Source organism: Camelus dromedarius, chromosome 17 (genome assembly GCF_036321535.1).
Source record: "Camelus dromedarius isolate mCamDro1 chromosome 17, mCamDro1.pat, whole genome shotgun sequence".
In the NCBI taxonomy this organism is placed as follows: domain Eukaryota; kingdom Metazoa; phylum Chordata; class Mammalia; order Artiodactyla; family Camelidae; genus Camelus; species Camelus dromedarius.
In genome coordinates this window covers 40,709,174-40,730,419 of record NC_087452.1, presented here as the reverse complement: position 1 = coordinate 40,730,419, position 21,246 = coordinate 40,709,174, and the positions used below count along the sequence as shown (strand labels likewise).

Below are 21,246 nucleotides of genomic sequence, written 5' to 3'. Positions count from 1 at the left end.
AGACCGGCACTCTCAGAGCAGGGATGCCTAGCTTCCGAGTCCAGGCTCACTGTAGGGGGAAGGTAGACCTTCATGAACAAGAGAGTGGCAGGATGGTCTCGGCGTCCTTCTGGCCTTGCTGAAGGCCCTGTGAAGTCATAGATGCCAGGCTCAGGGGCTGGCAGATCTGTAATACTTGGAAGAAAGCGGGAGCCTGTGGGGCAGGTGTTCCCTTAGCCTGAGAGTGACCAGTGGTGACCAGGGTGAGTGGAATAGAACTTCCCGAAAGACCAAGCTTGATAACCTGGGCTCCTTATTTTCCTAAGATTGTTCTGATGCCATATATAGGGTCTGCACATAGTGTTTTCAAACCTCCTCTTTGGCCAGTAAAAGCACAGGAGATTTCAGACATAATCTCAGTTCTTCGTTGTGGCCATTGTGTCATCCCTAGACCAAGCATTTTCAAAACCCCGCGCTTCTCTAAGGCTCTGGGCCATCTTACTGGTTCATGCCTCTTCAGATAAGACACCTGGATGCCTCTAGGGAGTAGCCAAATTGAATGTGATACATACCCAAAGAACTGGCATCAGATTCAGCTGCCTATGATTTCCCCAGCCTGTGAATAGCTGCCTGTGGTTTGAGTAATGAGGAGTTTATGCAGTGTCATTTCTGCTCCTTCCGAACAGTTCACATTAACGACTGCAGTAAATATGTCGTAGCTAAGTCATGTCCCTGACTTTCAGGATTAAATAGCACCTGGCTAGCAGCCTCTGGGCAGCCGCTTCCAGTGTTTTGTTAAAGTGCTAGTGAACACATAGGTAAAAATGAAAATGTTCGATAATGTTACCCACTAAGACCAAAAGCAACCAACAGAACTGGGGAGGGACCTGCATTTACTACAAGGTAGAGTCACTTTTAAAGAGAAACTGCTGTGAGTTCTGTTTTATGAAACAGAAAAGTAGAAAATGACAGGAAAAATACTTATTATGTATGACAGACAAAAGATTATTTTATTTCCTCTACAGTCAGCTCTTAAAAATCAATTTTATTTAAAAAAATGTTTAAGTATATTATTATTGAAGTACAGTCAGTTTACAATGTTGTGTCACTTTCTGGGGTACAGCACAATACTTTAGTCATATAGGAACATACATACATTCGTTCTCATATTCTTCTTCACCGTAGGTTACTAAAAGATATTGAATATGGTTCCCTGTGCTATACAGTATAAACTTGTTGTTTATCTGTTTTATATAGATTAGTTAGTATCTGCAAATCTCGACTCCCAATTTATCCCTTCCCACCCACTTCCTCCCCTGGTAACCATATGTTTGTTTTCTATGTCTATGAGTCTGTTTCTGTTTTATAAATAAGTTCGTTTGTCTTTAAAAATTAATTTTAAAATGTCAAACATACCAACATGTGCAAAAGACACCAGGAGGCAATTCACACAGAAATATATTAATTTAGTCGGTAAATGTTTGTTCCTACTACATGTCCGGTACATTTGCGGTGCTGTGAGTCTGGTCCTTACATGGCAATGGGGAAGAGAAAAAAGAAACAGACAAACATGTAATATAATGGCAGGAAGAGATAAGGGATAAGAAAAGAAATAGAGCCAGGAATAGGGGTAGGGAATGAGGTGGGGGTGGGGTCTGTGTTTTAGGTGGCGCGATTTGTGAAGGTCTGTCTGCAGAGATGATATTGAAGCAGAGGTTGAGTGAAGCTGGAGGCTGGGCCATGCATAGTTCTGATAAAAGAGCTCCCTACATCAAAAAAAAAAGGGGGGGAAGGGGGGCCCAGGCAGAGAAAGAAGCAAGTGCAGATGGCCTGTGGAAGAGAAGAGCTCAGCCTGTTTCAGGAAGAGCTAAGAGGCCTGGGTGGCGAAATTGAGTATGGGAGGCCAGTCTTGGGATACGAGACTCGGGACGGGAGGTGAGGGCAGGATCACATAGGGTCTCGTAGATCCCAGTAGAGAGCTTGGGTTCATTTTCAGGGAGGTGGGAGCCACTGGCTAGTCTGGGAATGGAGAAGTGCCATGATCTGACTGGATATTAAGAGGACTCCCTGGGGGTGGTGCAGGGAATGGGCAGTGGAGGAGAGTGGAGTTGTCTAGGAAGGAAGGAGAAAGGAGGTGATGTGTTGGAGGGAGGACAGTGGTGGGAGTGGTGAGAAGCAGTCTGGTGCAGAATCAGTTTTGAAAAAAACCTTACCATCTGTATCCCATCATCTGCCTGTTCATCTGTGTCCTTTATCACATTCTTTAATAAACGGGTAAACAGACATGCTTTCTGAGTCCTTTGAGCTGCTCTGGCAAATTAATCCTACCAAAGAAGGAGTCGTGGGAATCTCCAGTTTGTAATCAGCTCAGACAGGAGTTGTGGGTAACCTGGGAACCTACTACTTGTGATCAGCATCTGATGTTGGGTGGGAGCAGTCTTGAGGAACTGAGTCCTTAACTCATGGGATCTGATGTTATCTCTGGGGAGAGATCTCCAGGCAGATAGTGTCAGAATGGAGTTAGATTGTAGGACACCCAGCTGGTGTCACAGAGAATTGTTTGATGTGGAGGAAGCTCCCCACACACTGGGTGATCAGAGGTGTCAGAAATGAAATGTTCTGTGTGAGCGGTAGAGGAGACACACAGGTGGCAAACACAGTGCGGAAGAATTGGAGTTTTCCCTACACAGAAGGAGGAAAAAATCTGGATTTTTCCTTTCTAGATCCATGTAAACCAGTAGGGGCTTGGCTAGATAAAGTACATAAAGACTCCTGTGCAATCATTAAAAATCATGTTTGACTTTAATACATGGGAAAGTGTCTATGCAATAATGTTAAGTGGAAAAAACAACTATCTAAAACCATTAGGATCTCAAATCTTTTTATTAAAAAAATCGTATCTTCAGAGAAAGACATGGTGGAAAACTACCTCAGTGTCAAAGAGTGGTTATCTACAGGAAGTGGAATATTGTGTAATTTAAAACTTTTATACATTTCTTTATTTTTGGTGTTTTCTAAGACTGTGCATCTCTTTGATAATCAGAAAAAGACATAAAGAGTATAGAACAAGCACTTTGAAAACTGAACAGTCTTACCTTGTAGTCAGAGAAATGCAAATTGAAATTTTATTTTTGTTTCTACCCAAATAAATGAGGGGTCATGGGGTAAAACAGTAATTTTTCTGCTGAGTGTGTCTGTGGTTTCTAGCGCTGTCTAGGGTGTGTCTGTGGAGGAACTTTGTTGCCTAACAGCACGCCTCATATAACAGAAATAGAGACATGGCACCTTATGTCCTCAGGAAGACATCTTGGCCCTCCTGTGGATGGAGGGCATCTTGAAGAGAGACCAGGTGTTTCCACATTTGCAGAGACTGACTTCTCTCAGTTGCTCTTGGATGATACTGCTCTTGGGTAGCCCAGAATGCAGTTGCAAACTCAGTAAGTTAAGCAAACAGTATTACAGGTCTTGTTGAAACTGAAGTGGTCCCCATGGGCTGGGAGAGTGGGTTGCAGGTGGGAAAGAAAATTTGTTTCTGAGTTGAGACAGATTGCTCCAATTTTGAGGGCACTAATGGGACATCGTCTAAGGGCCAGGTGGTACCCAAGGTGGACCTCTCAGAGTTAGGTTGCCAAATTCCCCAGTGTGGTTGTCAGCCTTTTGAGGCCAGAGGAGAATTCTCCCACTGGGCCTGAGGGACAGTGAGCGTCCCACGGAGAGGGATGATGAAAAGCCCACCAGACCCTATCGGCATGCCAAATGCAGTGGATTATAAGGAATGATTGCGCTTCCCAGTAACCAAAAGCATGTATTCTCCATCTTTCTTGATGGCAAGATCCCTGGGAAGTCGTCTTCTCCTTCAGATGGTCATTTAATGAGCACAGAATCAGCCTAAAGTGAATAGGATTATTTGGAAGAGACCCGGCATTTCCCGGAGCACTAGGGCAGCCGCAGAATGTGGCCTTCCCTCTGCAGTGGCCTCTTTCCCTAAGGCTTGGTCCACCCACCCAGGTCCTGCTGGGGCCGGCCCATAGCATTTGCCTCTGGGAATTCTGGTGCCCTTGGCTGGTGGGTCCCTGTCTGTTCACCATCTTTCATTAGAGATACTGATGTCACAGAACAGCTGTCGTCAAAGGCTGAACCACCCAGGCTGCACCTGTCAACCATGAGCAGACTGATTCTGTGAAACTCTGCATTCTGGAGGGTAGAACTTTCCTTTCTGCCTAAATCATTTGTCTGCAGATCCTCTTTTGGCGGTTTTTCCATTACCTCCCTATGTTCTCTGTTCTTAGAGGCAGGACTGATCTGTACTTTTCCCCCAGTTTTATTGAGACATAATTGACATATGACATTGTATAAGTTTAAGGTGTACAACATAGTGATTTTATTTTTGTTTTTTAAATTTTTAATTCAATTTATTTAAAAATTTAAAAAGTTCATCCATTTCTCCCACTCCTTAACCCCACCTCTTGCAACCACGTCTGTTCTCTGAATCTATGAGCTTCATTTTTGTTGTTGTTGTTGTTGTTGTTGTTGTTGTTTAAATTCCACATATAAGAGAGATGGTATGGTGTTTGTATTTCTCTGCTTGACATATTCCACTTCGCACAATGCCCTCAAGGTCTGTCTATGGTGTCACAAATGATAGGATTTCATTCTTTTTCATGATTGCATAGTATTCCACTGTGTATATTTACCACAATTTCTTTATCCATTCATTCATCAATGGACACTTAGGTTGTTTCCATATCTGGGCTATTGTAAATGCTGCAATGAACATGTGTATATGTGTGTGTGTATTCTTGAATTATTGTTTAAAAAAATTTTCAGATAAATAGCCAGAAGTGGAATCACTATATCATATGGTAGCTCTAGTTTTAATTTTTTGAGGAACTTCTATACTGTTTTCCAAAGAGGTTGCACCAGTTTACATTCCCACCACCAACGCACAAGGGTTCCCTTTTCTCCACATCCTTGCCAACACCTTGTCTTTTGATAACTTCTTGTATTTTTGATAACACCTTTTCTAATAGGTGTAAGATGATATTTGTGGGTTTTGTTTGCATTTCCCTGATGATTAATGATGTTAAAGCGTCTTTTCATGTACCTGTTGGCTATCTGTTTGTCTTCTTTAGAATTGTGTCTATTCAGATCTTCTGCCCATTTAAAAATTAGATTGTTTAGGTTTTGCTTGTTTGCTATTGAGTTGTATGAGTTTTCTCTGTATTTTGGATATTAGCCCCTTATCAGATGTATAATTTGCAGTTACTTTCTCCTAGTCAGTAGGTTGACTTTTCATTTTGTTACTGGTTCCCTTTGCTGTGCAGAAGCTTTTTAGTTTGATGTCATCCACTTGTTTATTTTTGTTTTTGTTGCTTTTGTTGTCAGATTCAAAAAATCATTGCCAGGGTCTTCACATAGTCATACTGCTTGTTGTTTTCTTCTAGGAGTTTTATGGTTTCAGGTCATACATCCATTTTGAGTTAATTTTTGCACATGGTATAAGATAGTGGTCCAATTTCATTATTTTGCATGTAGCTGTCCAGTTTCCCTAACACCATTTATTGAAGAGACAAAAATACACCATTGTGTATTTTTGGCTTCTTTGTTAATTGGCCACATATATGTCAGTTTATTTCTGGGCTCTCTATTCTGATGCATTGATCTATGTGTCTGTTTTTATGCCAATTCAACAGTGTTTTAACTACTATCACTTTGTAATATAGTTTAAAGTCAGGGAGCATGATGCCTCTAGCTTTGTCTCTCTTTTCCAAGATTGTTTTGGCTATTTGAGGGTCTTTTGTGGTTCCATACAAATTCTAGGAGTTTGTTTTATTTCGTGAAAAGGAACTTTGGTAGGGATTACTTTGAATCTATATATTGCCTAGATAGTGCAGACATTTTAACAATATTAATTCTTCCAATATATGAGCATGGAATAGCTTTCCATTTATTTGTGTCTTTCTCAATTTCTTTCATTAGCATCTTGTAGTTTTCAATACACAGGTGTATTACCTGCTTGGCAAATTTATTCCTAAGTATTGTATTCTTTTTGATGCAGCTATTCATGGAATTGTTTTCTTAATTTCTCTTCCAGATGGCTTATTATTTTGTAAAGAATCACAACAGATTTTTGTGTATTGATTTTGTATCCTGCAACTTTACTGAATTTATTAGTTCTAACAGGTTTTTGATGGAGTCTTTAGGGTTTTCTACATATAATTTTATATGTGTATAAAATGATTATCACAATAAGGTTAGTTAACACATCCATCACTTCACATAGTTACAATATTTTATGTGTGGTGAGAACTTTTAAAATCTACTCTCTTAGCAACTTTCAAATATACAACACATATTGTTAACTATAGTCACCATAGGGATTGGTCTATATTTTTATCAAGAAGAGGAAAGAATCAGTAGACTGAGAGTCAAAGGATCTCCCTCTTTCATGAACTCACTGTGTGATCTCGGGCCAGCCTCTGACCCTCTCTGGGCCTCCTTTCCCTTACCTGCAAAGCGTGGGTTTGGATCCAGCTATCTCTGATCACCCATAATTCTGTGATTATGGGACTGAAAAAGCAAGACAGCAAGGGCAAAACAGTATGAGTTTCCTCACTAGGAAAGGTTCAATCCAATAAAAACAAAAAAGGATCAGAAGAGTTGGCACATTTACTTGAGCTTGCTTTGCTTTGCTGTGAGCTTTGTAGAGGTAATCTTACTAAATCCTCATAATAATCCTAGGATGTGAGCACTATTTTTATTCTTCTCCAGATGAGGAAACTGAGCCTCAGAGGTGTCAAAACACCTTGCCCAAAGTCACAGAGTTAATATGTTGGGACTCAGTCAAAGCTCTCTCTCTGCCTTTGGAGTTTCCTTCTGCTTTTGGGAAGCCCAGAGCCCACAAGCCGTGGTGGGTGTGATCCAGTTGTGCCCTTAATACCAACTGTCCTTTTCAAATGTGCCTTCCTTTATTTAGATAACAACATCATTTCTAAGGGTTTTCAGTGAACTTCCTTATTTTCTCCCTGTTCTGTGTTATTCAGCAAAATGAATGAATGAACATTTCTTAGGATACAAATCTAATTTTATTCTAGAAAGGAAAGCGTTTGTCTCTCTTCTTTGTTTCTCAAGCCAAAATATTTTTTTCCTCTTTTCTTGGGAGTCCAGAAAGAAGCTAAAAGTTTAATTAAAACCTTTATGATTCAACAGTTGGAACAAGAATCAGGGTAATAGTGCAGCAAACTGTGAACCCCCTGAGAATGCCCTCCTCCATTGGCTGTTTGAGGGGATTCCCTCTCCACACGCTGCTCCCAGTGCCTTTCAATATTCTCAGGCTTTTCTCTTAAGGCCTTAAGGCTCAAGTCAGGTATCTCAAGACCATTAAAGACTCAGGTCAGATGTCACTGCCCTTGTGTTACCAGTTAATGCCAAGTATGCTTTTTTGAAAATTTCTAAGTTCTGCATTTAAATGTTAAGCACTGCTTGAGCGTTGAGGGCAGAGGCCTGTTCTCACTCACCCTGGAGCAGCTCTGGATCTGCGCTCCCATGTTGCATATAACATACACATAGTTTCACATGTATGTGTCGAAAGCTAAAAAGTGCCTGTGCCCTTTGACCCAGCTATCTTCATGGCAAGGAATTTATCCAAAGGAAATAATTGAAGAGGAGAAAGGAAATGACACAGAAAAAATTGCTGTTAAAATATGTATTTGCTAAATATTGGAAACAAGTAGAATGTCTGTTAACAAGGTAATGGAGAGTAAATTACAGGACATGATCTCGATGGAACATGATTCATTCTCTCACTGGGTAAACAAACATACTGACTGCCAAGGAGTGAGAAATGTAGCGATGAGTCAGATGCCTTCGATGAGTACACAACCTGGCAGAGATCATTACAAAACTTAGAGAAACAGAGAGAGTTATTTGTGGCCTCATGTTAAGAGGGAAAAAAGTAGATGATATAACTGTATATTATGATTGCAACTCGAAACACGTGATGGTGTGAACCATGTCTAATGGGCACATGAAAATATTGTGTGGATAGATCACAGATGACGTCTTCTTTAGCATCACTGCAATTGTTTTTCAAGCTTTAAAGTTTTAGACCATTCCAAATGTTTACTGAGAAAAGGAAGCTTCTCCTGGGACCCTGGTTCTCCAGGCTGGCAGTGGCATGAATGATGGAGGTTCTCTCCAGATGGACAGGGGTTGTCACCAGGCGATTGGGAGGCGGTATCCAGGCAGTCTGGGAGGGTTGGGTCAGGGAGGACTGTCAATCTGTGCATCTAGGAGCATCCACTGAGAGCCACCGTAGGAACCAGCCTCCTCTGTTTCGGGGCTACATCATGCAGCAGAGCCCGAGAGGCTCCTCCAAGCTCTGTCAACAGCACCATTGAAGCACGGTGCTACGTGGGGGAAGAGCTGAAGTCTGGGAACCAGACGAGAGGGTTGGGATCTGCAAGAGTTGGAGGCTGGCTCCTCATGCTGGAAGGGGTGCTTCCTATGTGAACAGTGCTCTTATCTCCATTCTACAGGTGAGGACCCTGAAGCTCAGCTGGCTCCAAATTACCCAAGGGGCAAGTGATAGAGTTGGGATTGGAAACCATGCCTTCTCAGTTTGGGCCAGTGTTTCTCCTGTTTATCTCCCTGGGCCCGGGGGCAGGTGGCAATGCATGAGGCCGAGTGGAAGAGACCTGGCTGACAGAGCAGCTGGAGTCCTTTAGGAAGGAGAGGCACTGGGGAATCTGTTGGTGGGACCTCATGATGGAGGCTCTCAGAGGCCAGGTATTTGAACGTGGACTTGATGCAGTGGGTACTAGGAAACCATTGTAGGTTTAGGGACCTGACAGAAGGGGGTTTAATGAAGAAAAGGCTGACAGTGTGTGCTGGCTGGTATGATCGCAGGGAGGCTGGACCAGACAAATGGTAAAGTTGGTGGACAGCTCTTGTTCTGTCTGATCAAAGCAGCACCCACTCTGCTAGCTTCTTGGAAATACATCTTCCTGTACCTCTAGCCACAAGTTTGAACAGAAGCTGCTATCTTATTTATCCCTGCCCTGTGGGTACCGCTGCCTGGTCCAGGGATGAGCGTTTGATAAAAACTTTGCCAATCACAGCCCTTCCCTGGGAGTTTTGACCTTGGGACCAGAGGGGACTGGGTCTCAGTCCCTCTCTGATGGACAAAGCTGTGATATATGAATCTGGGAGCTCTGTCCCCACTCATATTTGAGAGTCAGAGAGAGGAAATCCTAGCTAGATTCCAGCTCTAGTTTTCACTCACTCTGAGGACTTGCCACCCCCTTACCCTCACCACAAAGTGAACGATACCGCCTCCTTTTGGGTTAAATTAGTCTGAGTTGAATTTTTGTCATTTGTAAACCAAAAATCCAGATATTTACAGTAAGAGATGTGCCTATTGTTCACATTTTGAGCACAATCCTCTTGTTTTGGGGACATTGGGTCCGTCATTTCTTGCATGTAAGAAATTTTAAAAATCTGTCCTCGTTATTCAGTGTCAGACTTAGGAACTCCCGGCCTGCTGGAAGGACAGGGCTTCGGGGATCCCTTCAAAGAATGATGGATGCATCTCCATCACTGGTGTAATGAGTAAAATTGCTGCTGAGAACACTTTCCCTCCTGCTCCTTTGGGATTCAGACAGGGAGGGGGAGAAAGTGACGTGACCGGGATGGCAACACAGGACAGCCAGGCATTTCCGATACAGGTAATAAGGGTATCTTCTGAACTTCTCTCCAGCGAATGCATAGATAAGAGGATTGAGGCAACAGTGGGTGAATGCGATTGTCTCAGTCATACTGAGGGCCAACCTCAGATCCCTCTTTATGGCACAGGAGGGAAAGAAGTCAAAGAGGTTGAGCGTCTCTAAGAAGATCATGACGTTGTAGGGTGTCCAGAAAAGGAAAAACACCATGACCACCAGAAGGATTAGCTTCACGGCTTTCATTTTCTTGTGGTTCTTGCATGAGAACAGTGTCTGGATGATTCTGAAGTAACAGTAACTCATGATGAGCAGGGGGAGCAGGAAGCCGAGAACATTTGTTTCCAGGTTACAGAGCACGGGCCAGATATCCTGCAGGACCTCAGGGTAGTCACTGAAGCACTCGTTTTCTATTCGTTTGGTGAACATGAACTGGGGTGTGGCCACCAGGATGGCTGCTGCCCAGACACCGAGGCTGATGATGACACCATGCTGCACGGTCCGGTTGTTCATGGAGTTGGCGGCCAGGACGATGGCCAGGTACCTGTCAATGCTGATGATGGTGATGAAGAATATGCCTCCAAAAAACCCGACAAAGAAGAAGGCAGTGGTGAGTTTGCACGTGCTGTTGTGAAGGCCTTGCTCGTTTATCAGATAGTGAGTCCAGAAGGGCAAGGTGGCTACAAAGAGCAGGTCGGACAAGGCCAGGTTCAGGAGGTAAATGTCGGTGATGCTCTTAGGCTTCCGGCTGTTGGTGAGGGCAAACACCACCAGCAGGTTTCCCACCAGGCCACAGGCAAAGACAACGGAGTAGAGCACGGCCAGGAAGACTTTTCCAAAGGCCACGATGTCCCCCATATCACAGGCTTCAGCAAAGTCATCATACGTCAAGGTTTCGAAACTTGATTCAGGGAAGCTGGTAGGCATGGTGAGCACCTGGGTCAGGAAGGAAGACAAGTAACGCATTAGTTCTCCGAGAAACAAAGTGGGAAGTCTGCCCTTTACATAGGCCGACGGCAAGAAGCAGACGTTGGTTGGATGTCTGACCAGTACATTTCCCAGTGTCACGTCTGCCATCTTGTTTAATCCCCACAACAGTCTCTCTGATGGAGGCTGTGACAGACCCCTCTGACGGACAGGAAGCCAGTCTCTCAGAGGCTCAGCGACTTGCCAGAAACTAAGCAGTAAATGGCTCAGTTAGTGTTCAAATCTAAGCCTTTTGAGGCTTGAGATAGATTTTTTTTCCTTTCATTTTCTAAAGTCTATCTGAAAGGTAGCTAACTTGACTAGGGTGGGGAGAGAGGACCTCGGGCGGGAAGGAGAGGGAAGGGGTGGGGGCAGAGCCACCGTAATTCGCACTTCCAGGCCAAACTTCCCCAAAGCAGTTTTACACACCCTGCCTTTACTCCCTTCTCTCCACCCTCTGGTCCCTAATTTCTCCTGCATGAAGCCAATACTGAAGAGAGAGGTCTCAGACACTACAGAGCCCTGGGCACCCAGAAGCCTCGTCTTTGTTTTTGAGAGACATTTCTCTTCCTCTTCCTCTTGGAATCAACTTAAGTCTTTCTCTTCTTTAAGGGATAAGACATAGAGTCAGGCACTCTAGGGTGACTGCCTTGCCTTGCTTTGCCCAGGACTTTTCTGGTTTTAGCACTGAAAGTCTCACATGTTGGAAACCCGTCAGTTGTAAGCCAACCCGGACGGTCGGTCATCCGTCAAGTCCACGTGCAGAGGACGTGTCTCCATCATCCGGGCTCCTGCAGTCACGAAAGGGTGGATGGCTCCCAGATGGAAGACTGTGATCAGCTAGGCTGCTTTAACCTGATAATTAGCAGCCCTGCACATCACTGTGGACTGGCCTCCCCCACTGTTCCTTTCTTATTTCCTTCTGGACAAAAATGGAAAGTCAAGACTATTCTGCACAGGTTGGGAAGTGCCTTTTGTCCATCCCCTCTTCTCCCAGCCAGGACTCAGTCCCTCCTCACTCCAGAGGCTGCAAAGGCAGCCCTTTCACCCTGCTTCCCTGGCACCCGTCCCACCCCACACTCCTTGTGATACCACAAGACGGGCCCTCAGAAACCTCAGAGCACACCTCCTGGTTGTCACTGCCCCACACCCAGCACAACGAAAACCAAAGCTCATGCTTCTTTAACCAAGGGAGTTTCCACACCCGGCTACATCCTTTTCGTGCTGTTTGCATTGAGATGGTGTCTCTGCCGAGCCGAGGGCCCACCCAGCCAGGATTTTGCTGCTCCTTTCCCAGCCTCCGTCTGGGGTCCTGACCCACCTCTGCCTCTTACCCAGACTCTTCCAGGTGAAGTGGATCAAGCCTTTTTGACCTGGGCTGTCTCAGGCTGGGACGGAGCTCTCGACCCCAGGGAAGCATGTGCTTTGTTTTTGGCTGCAAGGCCCTTATCTTGGAGAGGAGCCTCTGGCTATGACCTTGATCAATGATGGTTAGGTTGAACCATATAAAATGGCTGATAGGCAACCATTTTCAAGCGACACAAATGTCAGTTTCAAATGGCTCAGCTGAGATGTGGGGAGGCAAGGAGGCTTGGTGCGAGTGGCTTATTGCTGAAGCCCTCTTCCCAGGCAGGCAGCTGTGAAGGAAGGTGAACAGTCAAGCCCCGGTGGTCCTAAGTTAGGGCCCCTGGGGCTGGCATCCTTCCCTCCCCACCCCCTCCCTCATGAACTGAGCTGGTAGAGCTGACCTTGAGGGGAGGCCAAGATCTCTTTCTTTTGCATCTCTTTGGATCTGTATTCTGTCCGAGGACTTTGTGCTTTTGGGTGGGCTTATTTTGCCAAATCTGCATGACATGGCTTTGATTTCCATTTCTACTCTAGGCACAGTGCCTTACACACAGGGACCTCCTACAAACCTTTGGGCAGGTGTCCCTGGATCATTGAGGGGGAAAAGCAGGGAGGTGGGCAGGAAGAGGATGGGCTGCAGGCTCAGGCCCTCTTGAGATTGCAAACCACATCTGCCCTCCTGGCCCAGTGACCTTGGGTGAACTTGGAGCCTCTGAGCCTGACATTCCTCATGTGTAAGATCGGGATCCATTCTCATGCCTTCTATCAGCACTGTTCTGAGAGGAGCACCTGGTACAGTGCGTTGCATAGAGCAGGTGCTTAATAAATGCATCAGATGAGGACACAGAAGCACGTTGGGCCTCAGGAATCATCCAGGCTGCCTGTGGACCCTCATGTTTCACTCCCACTCTAGGCATTGTGGGAATTTGGTCTATAAAGGTTTTTTTCCCTGGAATAAAAATATTTTCTTTTTCTTTTATTTTCTTTTTAAATGGAGGTACTGGGGATTGAACCCCAATGCATGCTAAGCATGTGCTCTACCACTGAGCTATACCCACCAACCCCAAAATGTTTTGTTTTAAGATTTTTTTTTTGAGGTGAAAAATGGGAAGTAAGCCAACTTTTACTGAGCTTTTGTTAAGCTGTCAGGCTCATTACTAAACATTCCATGTTATTATTTATTTAATCTCTGCAATTCTGAAAGGAGAGTCCTGTATTTAATTCACTGCCCTAATGAAGGGCTCCGGGGTTACGCATGACGGGCAGACAGGGAAGGTTGGGACAAGAGTGCAGAGAAGGCCAAGATGTCCCAGGATATCAGGATGTGAGTTCCAGGGGAAGGGAGACAGTTTTCACTGCAAACCTGTGGATTTTTTTTTTTTTTGTCACGTACACATATTACCTATTTTAGAAAAAGTTTTCATGAATTGACTTGAAATTTAAGACGTAATACATTTCTATAATATGAGTTATACAAAAAATCAAAATAAATAAGCAAATAGCCTAAAATAGTAACTGGCAGCAAGTTGTGCACACTCAATAAATGGTAGCCAGCACATAAGAGGATTACAATCTTTGCTTTATGGGCAAGTGGAGGTACTCAGAGAGAGTAAGGAACTGGCTGCAGGCCACACAGCTGGCACATGGCAGGGCTCAGCTCAGGCCCAGATGTGGACAGTGTCGGCAATTTTTTCCAACTTTGTATTACAGCTGTTCCCCCTTTGCAGGTCTCATATATACGGGAGGAGTATGGGTGTCTAACACAGGTCCCATCAGCTGAGGCTACACCTCACACCTACCTCCCAGCTGTCCTCGGGCCTCCCCACCCTCTGTTCTGATAAGCCAGCGTTTCACTAAATGGTGCTGAGCTGAGAGGGTCTGAGCTGAACCTCGAAGCTCAGCTTTGGGTGCACGTGCGTCTTAAACCCAAGTAGAAATGAATTTTGTCGACCCCCGCTTTTAAAAAAAACACCCGGTTGCCTGTCCTGCCGACCCTGTTCCACTTCCTCTGGCCACTTCCTTTTCTCAGGACTGCTCACTTATTTTTTAATTTTTTTTTTTTTGTCATCATTACCCACTGTTTCCAAGCAGCTTCCCTTTTCTACACTTCCCCTCTCACTAGGTGGCCCCCATCCACTTTCTTCTCCCCGACATCATTTTCATGTTTCTTCCCCCCCAGAAGAGGGGCTTCCTCTAAAAAAGGAGTCAAAAGGGCTTCACATCCTGCTTTCTGTTTTCTAAATCTGGTGTGTCTTCTTTTGTTTGTTTTCTTACCTTACTTGATCTCTTTTTATGGCTTTTTTAGGTCCTTGATTACAGACCAGGTTTGAGGTTCAGTCTTTTGCCAAGAATATTGTAAAGCTTAATTTTTTTCCCCTTTGGACCAAACGAGACTCGGGAATTTCTTGAGCCCAGATGCCAACTTTCCCCATAGGGGAGCCACTGTGCTTTTGCGGTTCCAGAACCTGAGGTCCTCCTTGGACAGCCCTGTTTAGAAGGAGAGGGGCTCCCGTTCCCCAGTACCTGCTAAGTGTCACGCTCCACACACAAGATCCCATTTAATTCTTGCCACACCTCACAAGGGAAATGACTACCTCCCTTGCAAAATAACCAACAGCAGCACGGAGAGATTTGGGTGACTTGTCCGAGGGAGCCACAGAGCCAGGATTTCAATCTAGATACGTCTCTCCACAAAGCCATGCAACCTACCCCGTGCCGTGCTTTTCCTCTTGGAGGGGAATCCCTCAGGTTACTGTAGGCCACTGCTCTAGAATGAGAGTGGGAAAAAGTAGAGGTGACCCCTCCTGAAAAGGATAAGATTCATGATGTGACCCTGGACACTCTTCCCGGGCTTCTCCTTCTAGACTCAGAACCCAGTAGGCTGACCCTCTGTGAAACAGCAGGCAGGAGATGGGGCCGGGAGAGCGGATTGCTATTTGCCTCTCCAGCCACGACTAGGTGGTCCTCACTGCCAGATGCCCAGAATCTAGCTCTCATCAGAGAGCTGTTTTCTCTGGAGAAGAAAAAGCTGAAGGCTAATGGGTTGGCTTGTCGCCTGCCTTCAAGTATCCAGTGATGTGCTTCAGAGCCGCGTCCTTCATGACGGTCCACACCCGCCGAGGACGGCTGGCAGGACCCAGGCAGCTCACTCCCAGCTCTGCCTCAGCTTCTTGATGTGTGTCATGAAAACCCTGGACCAGACCATCTCTAAGGGTCTGGCCAGGTTTGGATGCTCAGTTTTTTTTGTTTTTTTTTTTGACAAGGACCAAACAGAAGGAAGTAGTCTTAAAGAGCAGCGTGAGTCCTGGGTCAGGGGAGTGTGGCCTCGTGTCCACAGACTGGCTGCCCAGCAGCCTGCCCGGGAAACATGAAACTTCTGGGCTCACGGGTGGCCAGCATTCAATGAGGTTCTGTTTGCAGACAGAGAGCCAGTAGGTGATTTTGCATCCTGACAAAGTCTTGAACTTCACGTTAGGCTATGTAGGAAGAATATGCTCAGTCTGGCCCCAAGCCCACACCCCCTGGCTGCTTGAGCCCCTGAGTTTTAAGGTCCTGATGGTTTTCCCATTTACCATGACAGCTATTTTTATAAGAGACCCTCCTTAGGATGCAGAGAGAGCTAAGGCTGAGAAGGCAGAAGAGGGGCAGGTGGAGGGGTCTTGAATTCCACGCTAAGGAGCTAGCAGGGCACATTTCACAGCTTGTACTCTGTCCCCCCGTGCAAGTGAATAGACCGAGTCGCTATTCCTACAGCAACGTGTTCGCCTCAAACAAATCGTATGACCCACTGACCAGCAATTTATATGGGCCAGACACACCCCCCAAACGAAGGCCAGCCACGGGAGAGAACTACACTGGGTGAGGTCCCTCTGCTCTTGCGTGAGCCACCCCTTCACAGAACCTGCCCTTGTTCTCAGCTTCACACGCCTTCCTGCCCTTTCTTCCTCCTCAGAGAATTTTATGGTATTTATTTATCTCTGCCAGAGTAAACTGTGATCATTTAGAGAGGAAATGCTTTTGGCTTTTCTTTTTTAATAGTTGAAAAAGAGATGGACCTTATTAATTAATTGTTGATTAAGCCAGTATCCGTTATGTGTCTTCACCCCATGCTGATATAAGGACAACTAAAAATTAAAAATAAGAGGCTCAGTTCTCCCTGTTGAAAGTAAGGGAAGAGAGTCCCCTTGCCTCCTTTTTCCTAGAGCATTTACTTTAGAAAACATATAACTGTGAGGATCTTCTCCCCTCTTTGAAATGTGGGTATCTATCCTTTTGAGAGTGTGACAGGTTCTCCCGTCAACTTCAGGACCCAGGACTGTTGCTCTCCAGGACCAGGGAGCCATCGCTTCGAGTTGCAAACATCGAGGTGCCCTGGGCTCCTGTGGGAGGGCAGTAGCCTGCTTGGGCAGGAACCTGGCTCCAAATCGCACAACTACCTCCGATCATAAAGAGACGAGAAAATCGTTTCTCTTTTGGATGAAGCCAATCAGCTAATACAGATGGTGACCCCCGTGACAGTGGGAGATTTGGGATGAACTCTGTGTGACACATTCCCTTACTTGGGGACTAGTTATTACTTATCTTGAGAACGTGTGTGTAAGGGCTTGTATCTAGTTATGTACAAGGGTCAGGTTTTTTGTGTCTTGACAATCTCTTAGCAGGTGGCCTGTGATGCACATCACGTTTAATGCCTATTTAATAATAAAAGGGTCCTCTTTCTTTACTATCTCTGCTGTTGTGGAGAGGATTTTCTAGGTTGGAGATTTTGTTTTTCATTCTGTTTCCCCAACACTAGGCATTGTGTTCAATTCTGTGGAGGTAAAAGTGTCTAAGATACTATCTCTGTACATTTTTAGTATTGTTTAGTGACAGAATATAAGAAAAGTTGTGGGAAACCCAAGGATTAGACCAGTGAAGCTGAGTCTTAAAGGCTGGGAGGGTCTCCCAGGTAGACAAAGGTGGCGGTGGAAATCGGGGAGGGTTGTGGTTTGAAGCCAAAGGCACTGAGGGTCTGAGCATAGGGAGGATTCCTGGGGCCACAGCCAGGTAGAAGGGGGTGCAGAGAATATACAGAAACAGAAGGAAGTGAGAGTGGTGGGGTTAGGGGAGGCCAACCTGTTCCCAGAACTTTCAGGAAAGTTCAGTTTAAGCTGATTGGAAGGCTCAGGAAAGGATGCAGAGAAAAGACAGAAGAGGGGTAAACAGGGGGGGCCTCGGATTCCACACTGAAGAACTATAAAGAAAAATTACAAAAGACTTTATTTATTTCAATTTAAAATTTTTTTAATTTATTTTCTTTTGTGGGGGGAGGTGATTAGGTCTATTTATTTATCTATTTATGTATTTATTTATTTAGAGGAGGTACTGGGGATTGAACCCAGGACCTCATGCATGCTAAACATGCTGTCTACCACTTGAGCTATACCCTCCCCCACAAAAGACTTTAAATGGCAAAAACAAACAAACAAAAAACCCTTTACTGGGTGTCCTGTCTAGCACACCATTTGGGGCCATCTCCCCCTTTCATTGAGCTAATTTACAATCCTGTGAGGTGTAGGCAACCCAGGCAGCGCGATCATTCTTGTTCACGGAAACAGAAATTGTGTCTGGTGGAGGTGCATCTGATAACTGATGTGGCTATGGACCGATTTTGCATTTATCTGTAAATTCATCTCGGCATTTCTGTGAATGTCTCACCTATACTATTTCTGTGGCTGCGGTCTGTCCACTGTCATTGCTGACTATCATTGCACTGTGTGAGTGTCCCATGATTATTAGCTATGCTCTGCTGATGCATCCCTGGGTGGGGGGGGCTTTCATTTGGGGCCACTGTGAGCGACACTGTCATGAACCTTTTTGTGTGTGTGCATCTATATCTCCTACAACATGGTTGCATTTAAAAAAATGCAAACCAAAAAAGCAGACCTACTATATGAATCCATGTACATGAAGGTCAGAAACAGGCAAAGATCATCCGTATTGTTTGGGGATGCCTTTCTGGGTAGTAAAACTACAAAGACAAGGAAGGGAGCAAGGATCATTAAAGTCAGGATTGGGGTGACTTCTGGGAGGGCAGAGAGGTGGTCAGGAAGGGACCTGAGGGAGGCTGCCAGGGGCTGGCCCGGTTCACTCCTGCTGCCTAGGTGGTGGTTAAGTGGGAGATATTTATAAGCTGTCCACCTGCACATTGCTCTTTGAGAGTGCTATGTTTTCCAGTGAACTCAGGTGTAAGGAAAAGGACAAAGAGTGCCTGGGAAGATCTCTAAAGAGATGTGATATAGGTTTTCTTCCCTACCAAGATTCATAATCCAAAATAGTTGCACTTTGGCCAGACAAAAAGATGAGGTGGTTGAAGTGCCCACTGTGGCCAGAGAACGGGGGATTCCAGCCCTCGGGGCGGTCAGAGCATCCTGAGCCCAGGGAAGGCAAGCAGTAGCAGGAGTCAGCTAGATGCCTTGACCTCCCTTGGCTCTCCTGGGCAGAGTGACACAAGAGAGCTCAAGTCCTTGGAATCCCTGGACTGTGCTGCCAGGAATCAGAACAGGTTCCCAGAAAAGCTGGCAAAGACCTGGTGTCTGCCCTCTTGGCTCTGGCGCCTCCTGACTCTGACCCGTCCCAGAAGCGCCCCTCCCTGTCTAGCCCGTCGGCTGCAGGTGCTGGCTCTGACTGTCTCCTTCGAGGGAGAAAGTCTGAGCCTGATTAAAACGGGGGTAGCTGAGGACTCCATTCCAGGCTGGGGAGGAGCAGTTGAATGTCCCAGATCCCAGGAAAGGGGTCCTTTGAGGCCAAAGGCTCTGTTGTGGGACCACAGGTGATATGGCTGTTCTTCCGCAGCCCGGTCAGGGTGGGAATAGGGTGCCTGCTGGGGAGGTGGGAGGTGGGGGATGGAAGTTGGTCCTGAATTGGGTCAGCTCTGGCATGTCCCTTCTTCTCCTGCCCCTCACAACCCCATTTGAAAGTGGTCAGTAATCTTAAGATGCATACGCTTTCTGAGCCTCAGTTTCCCGTAATGACAGCATGCACTGTTTCCTGAGCACCAAATATGTGCTGACACTGTTTCCTGCCCTCCATCCCTTTGTGAAAATAAAGCCAAACCAAGAGGTGAAGGTGAAGGATGGGAACCCATCTGGGCGCCACCCACTCCCACCGGTGGTCCAAGGCTCAGAGCCCAGGTGCCCTCCAGAAGCCCTGGCTCACAGGGAAGTCTTCACGCCTGCTTCTACTCACAGTCCAGTCTTCTTCTTTCCTTTGCGTTCAAGTTTTTTCTACCTCAAGTTTTCTATCTCAAGTATTTGAAAAAGAAAAAGAACCTCTTTTTGGGGGAGAGAAATCCTAAAATTCCCCACCGTTCTCTGGGCTGGGCTGTGAACACACAGAGCAGACACTGCAGAGTCCTGTGAGGGGGTGACGGCCAGATGCAGGTCAAGCAATGAGAAAGGACAGGTCTCAGCCAGACGTAGCCCCGGAGGTACTTCCCTCCATCTTGCACCCACGTGTCTGTCGTCCACTCATAATTTCTGTCTGAAAATTGTGTTTTCCAATGACACAAACCTTCTGACCCGAACGTCCTCACAATGACTATATAACAGCATTATTAATGTTGAATATAAAGTTACGTCAGCAATTTGTTATTAAAATAATTTTCATTATAGGGCAGAGGGTATAGCTCAGTGGTAGAGTGTGTGCTTAGCATGCACGAGGTCCTGGGTTCAATCCCTAGTACCTCCATAAAATAAATAAATAAATAAACCTAATTACTACCCCCCCCAATAAAAAACATTTTTAAAAAAGAGAAAAAATTTTTTCATTATAAATGGAATAGATGCTCATTATAAAAAAAAAGCACAAGAAAGCATGGAAGAAAAATGAAAAAAAACCCTCAAAACTATCTTCAATCAACTTCCCAGAATCAACCACAGTGAGCTTTTAGCTTTTTCCACCCAATCTTTATGCATATCTTTATATTCTGATTGAGTATATTTATATTAAAATTGCAAACATTATTTTAATAACTTTCATTATACAATTTCCAAACCTACACAAAAGCAGAGACCCCCACGCACCCACCCTCAAGCTTCAACACTTAGCAACTCACGACCCGCATTTCGTCTACTCCCCACTGCATGCCCTGTTGGATAGTTTAAAACTAAATCCAGATGTCATAATGTTTCACCCATAAATAGTTTAAATGTGTTTCTAAAAGAATAAGAAAGACAAAAATAAAATTATTAAAAAAAATAACAGTAAGTTCATTACTATTTCTCATCTTAAGACGTTAACAATAATTCCTCAGTATCATCCAGATGCAATTTTAAATGATGCTTGCTTTAGTTAATATCAAAGTGAGCATTTCTCCCTGTCCCTGAAATGTAATCGCTAACGTTTCTAATCATATTCTGTCATGTCAAGCGTATCACCATAAATGATCTTATCACTCACTGCCCCCCCCACAAGCCCCTTGGACTTTTAGGGTGTAACATCCCCAGGACAATCATCTCCCTTGATGGCATGTAAAACAAGCCAGCATCACTAACTCACTTTGACATCTGACCACAGGGCCCCACCCAGCACACCCACAGGTGCCGACTCGGTCCTCTGCTCCTACCTGGCAGGACCTGGGAAGGGGACCTCAGGAGGTGCCAGTCAGCTGCCCTGTCCCTCGCAGACTCTGCCAGGGAGTATTTCCCTTTCCCTTCCTCCAAGAGCATCTTTATTTGCAAAGTTAGCCAATAGTATCTGGTTTCCTGTGAGGTAGACTGTCTGTAGATGCTGCCGCAGCCAAGCTCAGAAGCTCCAGGCTGGAGGCCAGCTGACAACAGGAGGGTCTGAAGTCACAGACCTGGAAGACCGCAGCCCGGGGGCAGAGCAAGAGGGGCTTGGTGGGAGTGGTAATTTGAGGGCTGTGTGTTATCTCCCCCGATGTGGGTAGAGGACAGGGAACAATGCAACTCTCATTAATGGTGTCTTCAGGCAAGCCCAGAAATTGAGCTTCAGTCTTCCTGCCCATAAAAGGGAGCCAGTAACACTCACTGGATAGCATTGAGCTGCAGAATAAATGACCTACAGCTCTTCTCCTCCAAGTGCGATCTCAGCTGGGAGCTTATTAGAAATGCAACACCTTGGGCCCTGCCCTAGACCCCGCGAGTTAGACTGCATTTTAATGAAATTCTTAGGAGATTGGTAAACACATGGAGTCTGAGAAGTATTGGCACAGAAAACTTCTAGTGAATGCTTG

The 21,246-nt window shown here is 45.4% G+C and overlaps 2 protein-coding genes across 14 annotated transcripts in view; one reads left to right on the top strand and one right to left on the bottom strand.

Annotated features, from left to right (window-relative positions):
- CCR8 (C-C motif chemokine receptor 8) overlaps positions 1–21,246 on the top strand; it is a 99,457-nt gene that overhangs the window by 30,421 nt on the left and 47,790 nt on the right. The window contains exon 1 of one of the 12 annotated variants that reach the window (XM_064496705.1): positions 3,293–3,416. The exons of the other annotated variants lie outside the window; for them this stretch is intronic. The gene's annotated coding sequence lies outside the window, so the exon portion shown is untranslated. Of the gene's footprint in view, positions 1–3,292; positions 3,417–21,246 lie in introns of those variants that run through there. 12 annotated transcript variants of the gene reach the window in all.
- On the bottom strand, positions 7,670–21,246 carry CX3CR1 (C-X3-C motif chemokine receptor 1). Of its 2 annotated transcripts, none has more exons than XM_010974799.3 (2): positions 20,617–21,246; positions 7,670–10,634 (listed from the first exon to the last, which is right to left on the bottom strand). In XM_010974799.3, exon 2 carries the CDS (start codon positions 10,623–10,625, stop codon positions 9,549–9,551), a length of 1,077 nt encoding a protein of 358 aa, XP_010973101.1. In that variant the 5' UTR covers positions 10,626–10,634; positions 20,617–21,246; the 3' UTR covers positions 7,670–9,548. The 2 variants fall into 2 exon arrangements, with proteins under 2 accessions (XP_010973101.1, XP_064352770.1); XM_064496700.1 differs by lacking the exon at positions 20,617–21,246 and adding an exon at positions 14,721–14,886.